The following is a 15,551-nucleotide window of genomic DNA, read 5'->3' as shown; positions in this document are numbered from 1 at the left end:
TTTAGCGGAAATATTTTAAAGGAAACATAATTGTAGTAATTAACAATAATAAAATTTCATATATTGCTTAATGCTATATCAATGATGAAAAATATTATAACTTCCTAAGTAAGCAGCTAATTTCAAAGATTTGCCGTTTAAGAAATCTTTTAAATAATAGAATTTTGAAGTCAAAATATTTTTTACGGAAGCCGGACGTGTCTGGATTCTTCCGATAATTTTTAAGCCGTCTCTATCCGCTTATACGACAATCACATCAGCGACGATAACACAAGCTAAATTATCTATCTGACGATGTAGACGGAATGGACTTTGTACAGAGAAGACATGATTATGGAAAAAGACAGTGAGGAACTATGTCCCCTTTTCATTTCACAGCACTATACTACAAATATATGTTGTATGAGAAATATCTTTTCTGCATAATAATTAGGGAGCATGGGAAAGCAGTAAAAGAAAATTAATAATGTTTTCTTAAAACTATTATTTTGCTTAGACTTAGAGGGGTACAAATTATTTCACATATTGTTTAATAATTTGTGGTTTATGTATAAATTGTAATTAAAATATATTTTTTCCATGATTATACATATATTAGAAAAATAGAAAAAAATATTTTATTTTTTGGTTGATTTAAATTAACTAAAAATATTGTATATTATGTACTAATGTACAAAAAACAGGAAGGCAAAACATTTATACGTTCTCACTTTTAGTGGCTCATACGTTATTCTTGGGATTGACGTTATTCTTTGCGTGTGTTATGCATTCTACTTCTTTTGAAAGGAATAATGTATTATCTAGCCACGGTTGGACGATATGATTGCGTGAAATGCATTGAAAGTTGGTCCTGAAAATGAATGTTGTACGTATAACGAATAATAATTAAACAAAATTTTATTTGGAAGCTCCAAAGGAATGTCTACAATTCTACATATTAGAGAAACATTTATATTATATTTTATTTAAAATATCGCATCTGCGCGATAAAATTTCAATAATTTTGAGAAGAATAGTTAAAGAATAGAAAAGTTAAAGTTTGTATAATAAAGAAAAAATAATTTTACAGTTAAAGAAATAATAAAATAAGAACTAATGCTTATATATAGATTTGACAAGCACGTACATATATGTATATATTCTCTATTCTTTTCTGAATCCTCCTGAATTCTTAGTTAAAAACGATTTTGCTCTCACGAGATCAGGGGATGAACAGCAGGTACCTAAGGATCTGACCGTGAGGACGTTTTCGTATCTGGTAACGATTAACAAATGTCGTACGTCGGTCAGTATTGGCTTATTCAAACTTCGTTCACTGCGCAGGCGATTCCCCACGTTATAAGTGTTCAACGTGCGTGACTGGAGACTGGAGTCAGCATTCGTGCCGAGGTACCAGACGCGTTCGAGAGTCACGCCGGCGAAGAACTACCTGCTGATCGACTGTTAATCCGAGACCGTGAGTATTATATTGTGACAAAATAGTGATGTTGAAATTCTTGTTTATCGAAATTTTATCCCCCCGTACGTTTGTCTGATACAAGACAGAAGTTCTATTTTACAGTAAACTGTTAGATTTACGAAAATTTCAAGTTGAAAGTTACGACAGTAGTTCTTTCGCAACATTTTACTGCTGTTGCATGTACGTGTGCATCGTCGAGAATTCTTGTGTGTCTTATAAAAAGTTATATCGTTGTATAGCACATTACACAACAAAGTTATCATTAAGTTTTTTAGGTGAATTATTTGTTCAATTTGAAGCCGCGAAATTTATCTCCCATCTCATTCTCTTACGAAATTTTAATGTTTACTACGATAGCCTGTGCATTAAAATTGTTTAAGTAATGTTACAATTATTTAACGGTGAATAAAAATAATTAAGTAATTCGACAATTCAACGCGATCGTGAATATGTCTAGATTCTATCGACATATCTCAAGGACATTGCCGAACTCGAAAATATTATGTTACTCGTATTCAAAGATATTGATATTTACGTCTCTTCATTTATCGTCATGAAAGACGATTTCCGGAGTTTCTCTTTCAGCGTTTTAGTAAAGTGCCTCGACAAATCAATTGTTTAAATTGTTATTTAATATTATATAAAATGCAAAAGAATACATGCAAAAAATATTTTTGCTGAGAAGTTTTAGAAAGTTTTATATAAAATCTCATAATTTATTTATTATTAAATATATAAGAATACGAATAGTTTTCTTCAGTAAGTCTATTTAAATGTATCTAATCTTTTCATCGAATATATAGTTTGCTCTAACATGATCTGCCATATCTCTCTATACATATGTTTAAATATATTTTGCAATATATTTTCTTCGAAATGTCTTTAATAAGTTTATAATCGTCACTTTAATAAATTTATAAATCATCTTTGCAAAAATGTGTTTTTATTTAAACAGATATTTTCGACGTACGCGTGACAAACTTATCCGGAAACATGGCGACGGAGGTGGCGCAACTTCCTCATCTAAAGGTCTTTGATCGCGTCATGGAATTACCCATCGTTGAGTTGGCGGTCGTCAAATCTGCAGAGACGTATTCTAGGGTGAAGGGTTCGCATCAGTTGATGAATTGGGCTCTGAGTACCGCCGAATCATCCATAAACATTGCGACGAGACAAGCGATGCCCATCGCCGTGCCCATCGCGAAAAAACTTCAGAGCCCCATAAATTTCGTCGATCACACGTTATGCTTCGGTCTCGATAAAATCGAAGAAAAAGTGCCGCTGGTGAAGGAGAAACCCGCACAGGTTTGTGACAGATCTCTCTCTACCGTATAATTATAATTAATGAATATTAGCTTATCGATTTGTATTCGCATCCGTATGTCTTTTGATAAATTAAAAATTGAAACTGATAAGATAAGTACATTAATATATTGGATATATTTCTTTAGATTTATGAGAAAGCAGTATCAAGAATTTCGCATGTAAACGATATGATTCTGCTACAAGCGACGAATTTGCGAGACATCAGCTGGAATACGGCCAATCAAATACTTGATACACGCTATGGCAGTGTGGCCGTGAGAGGTATAGATAACACGGCCGTTGCCGTTGATAAGCTCATTGACAGATACTTCCCTGCACAAGAAGAAGAAGAACCGATAGGTAAAGTGTATATTTTTTATTTTTTGACCCTTATTAAAGTGGTTTATCTAGATTACTGAATAACTAGGAACTATAAAAAGTATATATAAATTAAGTTCTTTATTTTTTAAAATATTAAAATATTCTAAGCCAAGTGTATACCAGAATATTCTAAGCAAAGTAATACCAGAACGTAATGAAAGTCGGCGAGTTACGAGTCAACGAGAAAGTTAGTGAAAGTAACTGACATGACAATAAGAGTTTATCGTCGTAATTATAATAGCCACCAAATTACCGTTCTCTTTCATTATTATTAAAATTTAATTCTAATTTCTTTTTTAATAATAAAAATGTTTTTTGTTATTAAAATGTAGTAATAAAATTTAGATCAAATAACTATCCAGATTTATCCCTAAATATACAAAAATACTTTTTAAAATATATTATTTTAATAATAAACATTTGATTACAGACATATACACAGCTGAGGAGGACAAGCTGTTACATACTCTACAAACAGTCGGTCACCTGTCGAATAAAGCTGCTCGACGTGTGTACCTAAACATAATAAACCACCTGAGCACGATCAAGAAGGATGGTTTATTGAAGGCTTATGTCAACAGTTTAGTCGAGTTCCTTCGACTCACGAAATATCTTCACACTGTCAACGAAAAGCCACAAGCTAATGGCGAAATAAAAGAAGAACCACAGGATGAAAAGGAAAAGAGCGAATAAAACCACTGCTTCCATCCCGTTTTTCTCGAAATATCTCCACGTATGGTTAATTTAAACCATTGAAAAATATCATTTGTAATTATCACTGGAAATAACGTTTATATTTATTTTTAATAATTATGCGCATATAATTGTCATTTGCGGTGAATATGCTTTGTGAATATCGTTAAGAATTGAAATATCGTGATCGCATGTGCTAATTCCTCGCAGCCGAAAGAGCAATCAACATGCGAAAATATTCTGCATCAACGGAGCGCTAATATCCCTTTATGTTACTCTCTAAATACAAAATATAAAAAAAATGCAATTGTAAAAATGAGATATAAAATTGTGTACAGACAAGTTTTTATTTATATATTTTGTATAACCATGTATAACCAAGGAAAGGTATGAACGCAATAAACTTCAGAAATTCCCACCATAAATATTAACCAAAATGAAATAAAATAATGGCCTACAAACACTATATTTGTTATATATATATTGATATATATTAAAAATATATGTAAATTTTTTATATACTTCAGTTGTGCATAAATTTGAATGAAATCGAAAAATATGAGGTTTCAGATAATTATTGGATCTCAGTACCATGTATAAATATAATTCCATATGTTATACAATTTTATATTTATATATATAATATATATGCGTATATATGTTATACGTATATAAATAGAAATGCTCCGTTTAACGATTCAAAGCGTTATACTGAGATCCTTCGAACTGCGTAATCTTCTTTTAATCATTGCATACAAAATTTTCACATATTATTATTGACAAAAAAAGGATATTTTTTCCCATTTTAAAACTAAATGTTGATATGTATTTTGTATACTAAATAAATGTAACAAATATATAATAAATATAATTGCAATGAAAATTTGTATTTCGTACGTTTAATTAATATACCAATCTAATAAATGTGTAGGTAACAATGCAATAGTGTTTTGTTATTACTATTTAAATTATACTATTTTATAATTTTATAAACATTTATTTATTAAAATTTGAAGAAATTTAAGCTTGGAAATGATAAATTCGACATTTAATAGAAAATACTTCACTACTTTTATTATTTTTCTTAAGTCTGTAATATTTATTGAAGAGACAATTTATTTCTGCTTATCATGTTACCTAGAACAATATGAATGAACAATAGGAACTTATCGAAATAATTATATATACCTATATATATATATATATATATATATATATATATACATATACTCATTGCGATTATTCCTTATTGCAATAAATGATCATAATTCTTCACATTCCTCGGTCATATACTATCGCGTATGATAAAATTTCTTGAACTAATGAAGCTAATGAACAATGAAGCCACAGGGATAGGGTGAGCATGACAGTACAAATATCTCGAAGCAATATTAAAAAGTTGCGTCAGATTCATGATTCATTAAACGGCATCAACATTATTTCCAATTATCATTTTTCGTAGGGTCAACTTCGTGGACTGTTCATTCGCTTTCCACGTATATTTATAGAAGTGCGTAGAAAAGAAGTGTATGACCGCCACGTCACGGATGTTACGAGACCCTCTCTTTCCTCACTGCGCAGAAGCATAAATGGGACCATAGACGTACTCGTGTTACGTGGAACCCAAAGTAAAGACACATCAGATAAACTATCGTATGATGAAATCGAACTATAATACGATGTAACAACGTGTAATAAAAATTACAAGAATTATTTTAAATGAGACATTAAAATAATCTTTCGAAAACGAGTCTCTTCATTCAAGAAACATTGTTTAAAATTTAGACATAAATTAAGAGATTGCTTTTGTTACTTTTTGAAATATTGAATGACTAAATAATAAATAATTAAAATAAAGAATAATATATAAAAAATTAAGTGATTTTCCAAATTATATTTAAATCGAGCATATCAGGTATTAAAAAAGATGTACATAACATAAATCAAGGAAATCTTATCAATTGCTTTTCTAAGATTTTTATAATAAAATTGAATAATTTTATTCTACTAATTATAAAATTATAAAATAATATCTATCTCTCATTGTTTCAATTTCTTGTAATTAGAATAAAATTTCTCTTTGCAAACAAAACGAGTGTAAAATTATTTCTATTTCTACCTTCCTTTAAAGGAAGGTATCTGACGCCCGTCTGACTGACGGTACTGTGCCGGTCTCCCCACTTAATGACATTCCCCCGTAGGTTACCGGTTTTAACACAGATATAACGACAGTCTTACCCGGCGTCTCGTGTAAATCAGTTGTACGCATCTGACTATCAAGTAATTCTCCTCAGCAAGTTATATACAAATGTAAGTATATATTAAAATAAAGTGAAATAAGAAAACATTAAGATTGATAAGATATCAATTTTTAAATTTATATTATGTAAAATAATATATTTTGCTGAAATAATACAAATAAGTATTTATATTTAGTATAATTCATATTGCAAGAAAGTATAACTAGTACTATTGTGTTATCCTCTATGTTAAAATTACATCTTTTAACATGACCACCACTGTGAATAAACTGGCATTTTATATTAATTAAGTTTAATAAATATCAGTAATTATAATTGTATTAACAAATAATTTTTGGTATTTTAAATACTTATTGAACAACTAATGTGAGCTTACATATCCATTATATACAATAATTTATACTCATGTATTAATAATTGACTATAATATTGTGTTGATCTGTATTTGGAATGTTAGGTACGGTTTCACGTCGGGTAAACACAGAGTTGTACGTTATAACTTGACCTAGCTAAAGTAAATATTTCATAAGAAACATCAATAATCTTCTGGGACAAGAGAAAGTTTGTGTTATGGATTATCCCCGTATATAGAATTAGCACTCTTATTCTCGCGATGTATTAGAGAGAAACTGCATAGTAATAATTCATTGTTAAAGATAATCTGAAATAATTAATTTTATAATGCAAAAACGATATTTTAAATCAGATTGTTAAAAGATAATTTTATAAAGAAATTATATTAGACTACATTAATTAATTTAATTAAATTAATAAAATTGAATTATTACAAGGAAGGTATAAAATATAAAGTCTCTTTTATAAAAAGCGATATTTTAAAAAGGATGTGAAATACAAAGAGAGCATTATTTCCAAACGTACTATGTGCATTTCATACAATAGCGACGCAATAGCAATGAAGAATAGTTTACTATTTCCTCCTCTGTTCCAGCGGATGAATCATGTATTACACTCATAATCTAATGATCAGTTGAGTATATTAGTTCGTGTAATGAAAATCTAAATATTTGATTTTGCTTTATATTTTACGTTTCCTTTTTTCGGTATTGTTTTACACATGCCGTAGATAATAAATGTATGAAACACCAAACTGAACATTTATATAGTATATGTATGTATGTACATACATACCATACATACTACATGTATCGCAATGATTTTATTCACCGGTATGTTTTCGTTTGTCTTCTTCTTTTGTTTTTTTTCATTCGCCAATCGCACATATGTAGATTTACTAGGAAAAAATGGAGGAAGTTTGATCTTTGAGCCATATATATATACAACGGTATCAGAGTACGCGTCTGGCTTGACACATAATTAGATAACGTGATAAATGACGAGTTTGATTCACCGGCTACCGAAGGTACAAAGATCTCTGGAAAAATATTTGCTTGCCACATCGTACGCATTTATCTTTGAAATATATACGAGTATACGTGCACAATCGAGCGATACACATAATTATCGTCATACAGCCACTTACGTAAAATTGTAAAAAGTGTAGCACAAATAACTCAGCGTTGCCACGAATCTAATTTAAATCCGCATAATATCATCACGCACTGTTAACGTGAGATCGCAGCTTATTATAGTTTTTATTTATATCGCATTGTTGTATCAATGTATTTATATGTATTCATAAAAATGGCATAAATCTTGAAATTTGAATTATAAACTTGAAAAAGCACATATCTTTAAATCGCACATATTAGATATGAATATATTTTAATACAATGTATTTTATTGACGAAGAATGTCAAGTTTGATATATGCCATTTTCGAAACAAGCGTTATGAATGTCAATTTTGCAATTTTATTTCGTTTGGTGCAGAGAGAATGGCCGACGCAAATAAGGCAACAGCAAACTCCGCCACCGATGCTCCTCGCCTCGAGGTGCTAGATCGAGTGAAAAACATTCCGGTGGTCCATTCGGCGATTGAGAAGACGGGATCTACATATTCTTACGTTAAGGATTCTCATCATCTGGTAAATTGGGCTCTGAGCTATGCCGAGGCAGGGCTGCATTATGCGACCGCTACGGCGGTACCGCTTGCTGCACCCTTGGCCAAGAGATTCGAAGGACAGATCAATGCCGTCGATCAGAAGCTATGCGAAGGATTGGACATAGTCGAACAAAAAGTTCCGATCGTAAAGAAACCACCTCAGCAGGTAAACGCTAAAGAAAACATGCCTTCTTTCAGTCCCCGAACAGTGGGGTAACTACGCAAAATCTGAGTGTATTTAAACTTAGAAAAATTTCTTTTTTTTTCAAATTTATTTACAAATTAATTTTCCTGGCTATTAAAATTTGATTTTATTATGCTTCTAAATTTTTTTAAATGTTAACAAAATACAATTAATATAATATACAAATTAAATAAATAGTAAAAATAAACAATTTGAAATAATCTGAGTTATGTACCACTTGTTTAATTAATTGTGAAGTTGATGAGAAGAAATTAATGGTTTCCTGGCATTTGACAGATATACGATGCCGCCAAAGCGGTTATGAACAGCTCCCTACAGCCTACCATCGAGAAACTTAACACGGCAAAGGAATCAGCCACGCAACAGGCATCTACGCTGAAAGAGATCAGTATAACTAAAGCGAACGAGCTCCTAAGCACGCAATACGGAAACATGGCTGTACAAGGCGTTGACAATACCAGCGTGCTCGTCAATCGTTTATTGGACCATTACTTCCCGCCGGTCGAAGGAGAAGAGAATGCGCCAAGTACGTTCTCGGAAATTTCATTAGCTTCCGCATTATATTGATTAACTGACTGGCATAGTTTTAATGATGATGATGATGACGTTATTACAGGTCCCGTCTCCGCGGATGAGAACAAAGTGCTTCACGCGGTACAAACGATTGGTCAGCTGTCATCGAAAACCGCTAATCGTGTTTACCATTCGGTTTCCGCGCAATTGAAGACAGTAAAGAAGGAAGACGTAGCAACGTACATATCCAGCGTGGTGTCCATTCTCCATCTCACGCAATATTTGAACCTTGGGCAGAAACAGACGGATGAGAAGGAAACCAACAGCCCGACAGAGAACAAGGACGAGGAGAAAAAATAAACCGAAAGTTTAAAGATGTTTTATTTGTTCGATGAGTTCATACGCGTTTAAATCGAAGCATAATTTAATTAATTTGTTACGCACTATGAAGGAAAGTATTTTAAAAAAACGTAAAATACGAAAAATACAATTAAAGCGTTATAAAAAATTTGAATTTGTATCAAAGTTGAAAATATTGTATATATATTTTTGGTAAGACTTTTTAATAATTTTTTTAACGAAAGCACTCTATTAAAAATGAAAAATATGTCGATACAAAGAAGTAATGTTTTTAATTCGAGCAACCTTTCGAAGTTTGTAATTTATTGATCTTTCGGATGCATTTCTATACCTATATTTATGCCCTGTATTATACGTAAATCATGTAAATGATTTTGTGGCCAGTTATACAATTTTAATAATATTTTCTATGCATATGACAAATTTATATATCAATGAAAATTGTAAAACTTTATTAGCTTTTACAGTTACGAGAAAAGAAAACAGAACTTATCTCCACCGATGCATCATCATTATTACAATCACATTAGTTACATGTAACAATATGCTTAACATATAAATTTTCGAACATTAAGGTAAAGGTACCAATACCCGAACATGTACCTATATCCGGACATCTTTATTATTTATAAGTATAACGCGAATTAAAATCAAAGATAAAAATATTTTTTCTTGTAGTTTGAAACTTCAGTTATAATATCCAAACGTTTATTTCCATAAATTTATATTTTTTTAAAGGTATCCAGACACAGGTACGTGTCCAGGTATTGGTACATTTCCTACGCTTAAAAGTGTCCGGGTATTTGGTAGTGGACAAAGCATATCACGATGAACTACAAACTACTGTGAGAAATAAATGTTAAATATATATTTTATAAAGTATTATGTAGATGCATGCTAAAATATAATTTTGGAGAAAATGTTTCTTGTATTATATTATTAATCATCCTGATTGATCTAAAAAGAAGAAATTAAATTTAGAAAATTTAATTTTTTTAAAACAAAGTTAAAGAATGAACTATAACGATCATTTCCTAAAGATTATTTCATCCAATATGATAAAAAGGAAGATCTATATCGTACGTAGTTACCACCCTCTTCCCTTTACATTTCTATATTTTTCATATAATTTCACAAAGGCGATAAAACTGATATATCTTATATTTTCTAATAAAAATATTAAGAAAAAGACCAAAATTAGTACAATAATTTTTTATGTGTCATTTGCTTTTTATTTACTTTTATATTTTTTTGGAAATTAGTTTATTGGAATCAAGTTTATGTTTATGCAAATAATGAAAAGTTAAATAATAATTTTAAATTTTAATTAAATGTAAAAATTATTAAATTTTAAAAATAAGATTTTAGCGAATTTTATAAAATTTAACAAAATTTAAGAAAATTTTTATTTAGAAACTCATTTCGATCAATATTCATAGACTGTCTCAGTCTTCATGTTACCGACGCACGCTCCGAAATGAGACTACTATCGAGAACTTGACAGTAGCGGCGTAATCTCGTGGCATCTCGTGACAACCATATTTCCGCTCAATACCGGGTGATGAAAAATGACAGCAAACGGAGCAACTTTGCTGCTACGTAAGAGTGTATAAATAATTAAACTCGCAATCGTCCGCATAAACAAATTTCGTAGTGAAATGAGTCAGGGATCAAGGTGCAAACAGTGCAAAGGCTCCGATGCTTGTGGAGAGGGACATCAGTGAGAGAAGAGAATAAAAGAAAGAAGGAGTAACAAAGAAGGAGGAATACAAAGCCATAGGGCAGCAGGCCTGCTGGCAGTGCTGGCGTCCAGTCGCGACGATCGCGTCGAGTAAGTGTCAACGGTTTCGCTTTATCATATCACGTATCGGTCGGACCACCTTGTCAATTCACGGCCGTGGCATTGATCTTGAGACGCGTACGTACGTACATGTCTATAACTATACTCGCTCGCACGTTTCCATCGATCGGAGCGAACAATGAGACGTAGTAAGCCGCGCGCATTCCTACGGCGCTCGCTGATGCTTTGTGCTCCAATCATTTATTAGTTCTCGCTCAGTGTGTTTAAACGTACTTTTGCTTCGCGAACGTCGTGTATGTCCTGTTTAAATTGCAATTCATGTATAAGAGGAATGCGCTAATGGAGTCTGAATATTTATTATTAAGTCATGGGGTGCCTAATGTAATAATGACTCTTATGATGTAATGCCGATGGTAAAGAATGTCTCATTGAGTGTTAAGTATCGGAGTAAAGGACAATTTCCTTCTACGTTCGTAAATTATTCATCCTTTTATTCATTTGCATTCTACGTAAATAATTTATGTACACAATTTATACTCTTAAAAGTTTATAACGCACTTGCGTCGTTCTCCGTCTCCTCATATATTTCCTGAAGTAAAGGAGTTTGTTGAAAAATATTCAATTCAATTTATAGTCAGTTTCTCACGAAATTTCGTCTTGCTGCTTTTATTAAAATTGTTTTACTAAGAATTTAATTGTTGTTAGAATAACTTTAATATCTTTTCACAGATTGTGCAGTCACAGGAACCAAGAGGTTATTCGTTTTATCCATGAAAAGGAGATCTCTATTCAATTACAGCCATGGAATTCTCGGATCAGTCTTATCGAATTCAAGCTGTCGATCGCGCACGTAAAATACCCAGCGTGAACTACTTGTGGGATAAATCTACAGAGGTATACGAACGTGTAAAAGGCACAAACACATTTGTAAATTGGGCCTTTGACACTGTTGAGAGTGTGGTGAATACGATGATAGAGAAGTCCCTGCCAGTTGCTCGATTGATGGAGAAACCAATTTATACGCTGGATAAAACACTGTGTCAGGGCATCGATTTCGTCGAAGTAAATCTACCGATAATTAAAGAAGAACCCAAACAGGTGTGATACATACAAATATATATTTCTATCCATAATATGGAATTCTAATTACTTTATTTGATTTCGGATTTATATTAAAATATGTTCACTTTTTTATATTCTTCCTTTTCTAGATATTAAATCGCACCAAGTCTATGGTATCTGAACGTCTCCGTCCTGCAGTTAAAACTTTTACCGATTTAAAGCAGGAAACCAAGCAGAGAGTAAGGGTTATGACGTTACTTACTTATTACAAGGTTCATTACTTACGTATCTACAGCTGGCAACAAGCCGACAAGGTCATGTCAACTGAAACTGGTATCAATATTTTAAAGACTGTTGACAATACTACTGATTTTGCTGAAGTTATGTTGGACAAGTATCTACCTCCTCCGGAAGAGGAAATTCACACTGATACAGGTAATGTGCACATTTTGTTTTTACGTAACAGATTTAAAAATAAATCTATCTAGTAAAATTTTTTTCTTACTTAAAGTGGAATACATAAGAAAAGTGTAACTTTAAAGAAAAAGTTGTCGCACATACAAAATATATGATAATTGAAAAAGGCATGCTCTTTCTAAAATGTCATAAATGTAAGCTCCTGCGAAGTGCAATCAATTTTACATAACACATGTACAAAAAATTATGCGACAACTTTATCACAATCAATTAATCAGAAAATATGTTTTCTCTAATTAATTTAATTAATTTATATTTACAGAGCGGTATTTATGTAGCGAACACGTTAAGCTGCATCATACGATGGAAAGACTGAGCGAATTCAGTACTCGAGCATACAGACGTATTTACTACGCGTTAATGGAGAGGTTGCAGCATATGTATAAGATAGAAATACTTATTTTGGTATTACACGCGCTTGTGGTTATCCAGGCTATCAAGTTCTTGGAATCGGTAGTGAGTTTCATTTTTAAATTATTCAGCGACTGCCTCTTTTCGTCTTAGAAACACGCTCTAGTCCGTTTTAATCGCGTATGCGATAGCACTTAAAAAATCAGACTATTTTTGCCATTTTTACACAAAAATTATGCCCGACACGAGTATATTTTACTTGCAAATGGCGAATTTTACTTAATGCGGACATCGTGAAACGTGTGACCATTCGCGGAATAATTTCACGGTCCAAAATAGATTAAAAAGAAACTGTGCTCTCAGCCATGATATATGGCAACGTTTCTCATGATATTTCGCATTTGCACATTTCCGACCTTTTAAATAATCTTCCAACTGCCGTTTGTTAAGAAAAGTAATGCAATTATTTTTAAGAAGAAAGTAAATCCCCAAATAAAAACTGATTTTTTATAGAGACGATAAATATACAGGATGTTCCAACGCGCTTTCTCTGTTTCGTAAATATTAAAACTTAAACTAATTTCTAAATTTAACTAAAGCTTAAATAATTTCTATTCAGCTTGAAGAATTAAAGTTCTGAATTATTAACAATTAAAAATTAAATAATTAGAATTTAAAAATTAAAAATTAAATAATTTTTGTACATTAAACAAATAAATATCAGAAATAAAAAATTTATAATAAATTAATTAGTGAAATAGCATTTTAATTTAAACTTTATTACCAAAATATTTAATATCAAAAGGGGAACAATTGTAATAGTGTGTATATTACATACGTAACATCCTGTATATTTATTTTTATTTTATTGTGTTTTAAATCCAAAGTAGACTAAAAATAAGAAAAAAATATCTCCGTTTGAGCATTTATCTTTATATATACTTAACCACTATGTGTTACACTCACAGATTTTTAATCTAGTTAATAATGTTTGTAATGCTGGTCGGATTGTTAGACTGTATATTCGCGAGGACGAATTATCAAAGTGATGTTATCGTTGTTCTTATTTTGAGAATGTAGTACGATATTTTTCGTGGAAAGATTTGTCCGTGTTCATAGATGACTACGCTTTTCGGACCCTGTTATCATGTGACAGGCATACGTACTCGAAAGGCGTGGTGCTCGCACATTACATGAACGCTTAATAATATCTTATTTCTACCATTTTTTTTTGTTATTTAGATTTGTATATAAGGTTTGTTTTTTTACGTAAATAGATTATTTAAAATATTGTTATACCCTTGAGCAAAATCGATCCCGAATAGATAATAGCATTTTACGTACCTATACTTACTCTAGATGTTAGAGTGTGTAATAAAATACGTGTCTAGGAATAATTACGAATGTTAAAACAAGTTGAAAATCGAGATTTTAACTGTGACGACTGTGATGAAAAGAATGACTCTAATTTATTCCCATTTCATATCGTATCATGTGTTATTCTGGACTTGGATAAGATAAATGTGAATAAATTAAGCATTATAAATATAAGATTTTGCACAATTGGTAATATTAAAAGAAAGTTGTATAACAAAAATATATATGATATGTTACATTGAAGAGCGAAATGGTTTGTAGAGTTTTAGAGTGCAAAAATTTGTGAAGTTTTACTTTATAAATGTCTATATGTTGTTTAAAATTAAATAATTGCCTCTTTCTTGTATGATGACGCTAATAATAAAAAAGTAGAAGAGATTCTGTTTAGTTTAATAAATGGCAAACGTAAATATAACCACCCATAATGCACTTCAGCTTAAAAAGGCTCCTCGTAAAACTTCACAAACTTCCGTACTCTACGGATAACTAAGCGACAAGTGACTTATAAAGCGGGCAGACTGCATATAATTGTACTCACATTAATGATACACGAACCTGCAATTGTTTTTATTTTCTGTACTTACTAACGCATTTGTATAAATAATTGCATATAAAAATGTATACATTAAAGACACTGGCATTGAAATACACTTATTTACCCCGTGTTCGCGCTTATCACGTAGTCCTGCCGACGCTCGCGTTTAACATCCACATGCGGTCAACGTTAAGATTGTTAAGGCGAAATAGATGTAAACAGTCGATATAAAAATCCGACCGTGGCCGCTTTTTTTTAAAACAAGCCATTTCTCAGAGAGTCGGTCTCAAGCCGCGAGATAAGGGGCACGCCGGAGCACCGAGCGTTGAAGAAACGAGAGTATATTTTTCTGATGTCAGTGCCGGAGCATTTATCACGTCCCGTCCCGCGGAAAACCGGGATGAAGTGATGGCGATGGCATCGTATACGTGCGTATTCAGCAAACTCGCAGTGAGAGAGAAGATACGCGCGCATGTATAGTCGCTAGCGATACGATGGCGGGGCTTTTGCCGTCTTCATCATGGTTTTCTTCGTACCCGTTTCACGTTTAATTTTGTTACAAGCCTCGGAAGAATATGATCAAGTCGAGATTAGCGCGGAGCTGCCACGAACATTTTTCATCAAATAAAAGATTACTTCATATCTCGGCAGAAAAGCAACGGGAGCCGTAAAGAATATTTTAATTATATAAGTCTGTCTTATTTGAGCGAAATTAATGTACTCCTCAGTTTTCTTTGTGTATCTCCTCTT

At 31.8% G+C, this 15,551-nt stretch overlaps 3 protein-coding genes across 9 annotated transcripts; all 3 read left to right on the top strand.

Moving 5' to 3' along the window:
- Window positions 1–1,304: 1,304 nt before the first annotated feature.
- On the top strand, window positions 1,305–4,263 carry LOC139771665 (lipid storage droplets surface-binding protein 2-like). The gene is made up of 4 exons (XM_071704604.1): window positions 1,305–1,456; window positions 2,415–2,764; window positions 2,911–3,124; window positions 3,576–4,263. The coding sequence occupies exons 2-4, from the start codon at window positions 2,453–2,455 to the stop codon at window positions 3,836–3,838; spliced, it is 789 nt and encodes a 262-aa protein (XP_071560705.1). The 5' UTR covers window positions 1,305–1,456; window positions 2,415–2,452; the 3' UTR covers window positions 3,839–4,263.
- Window positions 4,264–6,036: 1,773 nt separating this feature from the next.
- LOC139771662 (lipid storage droplets surface-binding protein 2-like) lies at window positions 6,037–10,118 on the top strand. The gene is made up of 4 exons (XM_071704595.1): window positions 6,037–6,148; window positions 7,949–8,286; window positions 8,602–8,851; window positions 8,942–10,118. The coding sequence occupies exons 2-4, from the start codon at window positions 7,954–7,956 to the stop codon at window positions 9,196–9,198; spliced, it is 840 nt and encodes a 279-aa protein (XP_071560696.1). The 5' UTR covers window positions 6,037–6,148; window positions 7,949–7,953; the 3' UTR covers window positions 9,199–10,118.
- Window positions 10,119–10,723: 605 nt separating this feature from the next.
- Window positions 10,724–14,900, top strand: LOC139771663 (lipid storage droplets surface-binding protein 2-like). Of its 7 annotated transcripts, none has more exons than XM_071704597.1 (4): window positions 10,724–11,029; window positions 11,729–12,097; window positions 12,211–12,496; window positions 12,801–14,900. In XM_071704597.1, exons 2-4 carry the CDS (start codon window positions 11,801–11,803, stop codon window positions 13,040–13,042), a joined length of 825 nt encoding a protein of 274 aa, XP_071560698.1. In that variant the 5' UTR covers window positions 10,724–11,029; window positions 11,729–11,800; the 3' UTR covers window positions 13,043–14,900. The 7 variants fall into 7 exon arrangements, with proteins under 7 accessions (XP_071560698.1, XP_071560699.1, XP_071560697.1 ...); XM_071704598.1 differs by having other exon boundaries at window positions 10,724–11,116; XM_071704596.1 differs by having other exon boundaries at window positions 10,724–11,120.
- Window positions 14,901–15,551: the final 651 nt, after the last annotated feature.

The sequence above is a fragment of the Temnothorax nylanderi genome, unplaced genomic scaffold, assembly GCF_030848795.1.
Source record: "Temnothorax nylanderi isolate EJ_2023f unplaced genomic scaffold, tnyl_v1.0 TNYL_tig0042_pilon, whole genome shotgun sequence".
Lineage (NCBI taxonomy): Eukaryota > Metazoa > Arthropoda > Insecta > Hymenoptera > Formicidae > Temnothorax > Temnothorax nylanderi.
This window is presented reverse-complemented; position numbering and strand designations above follow the sequence as displayed.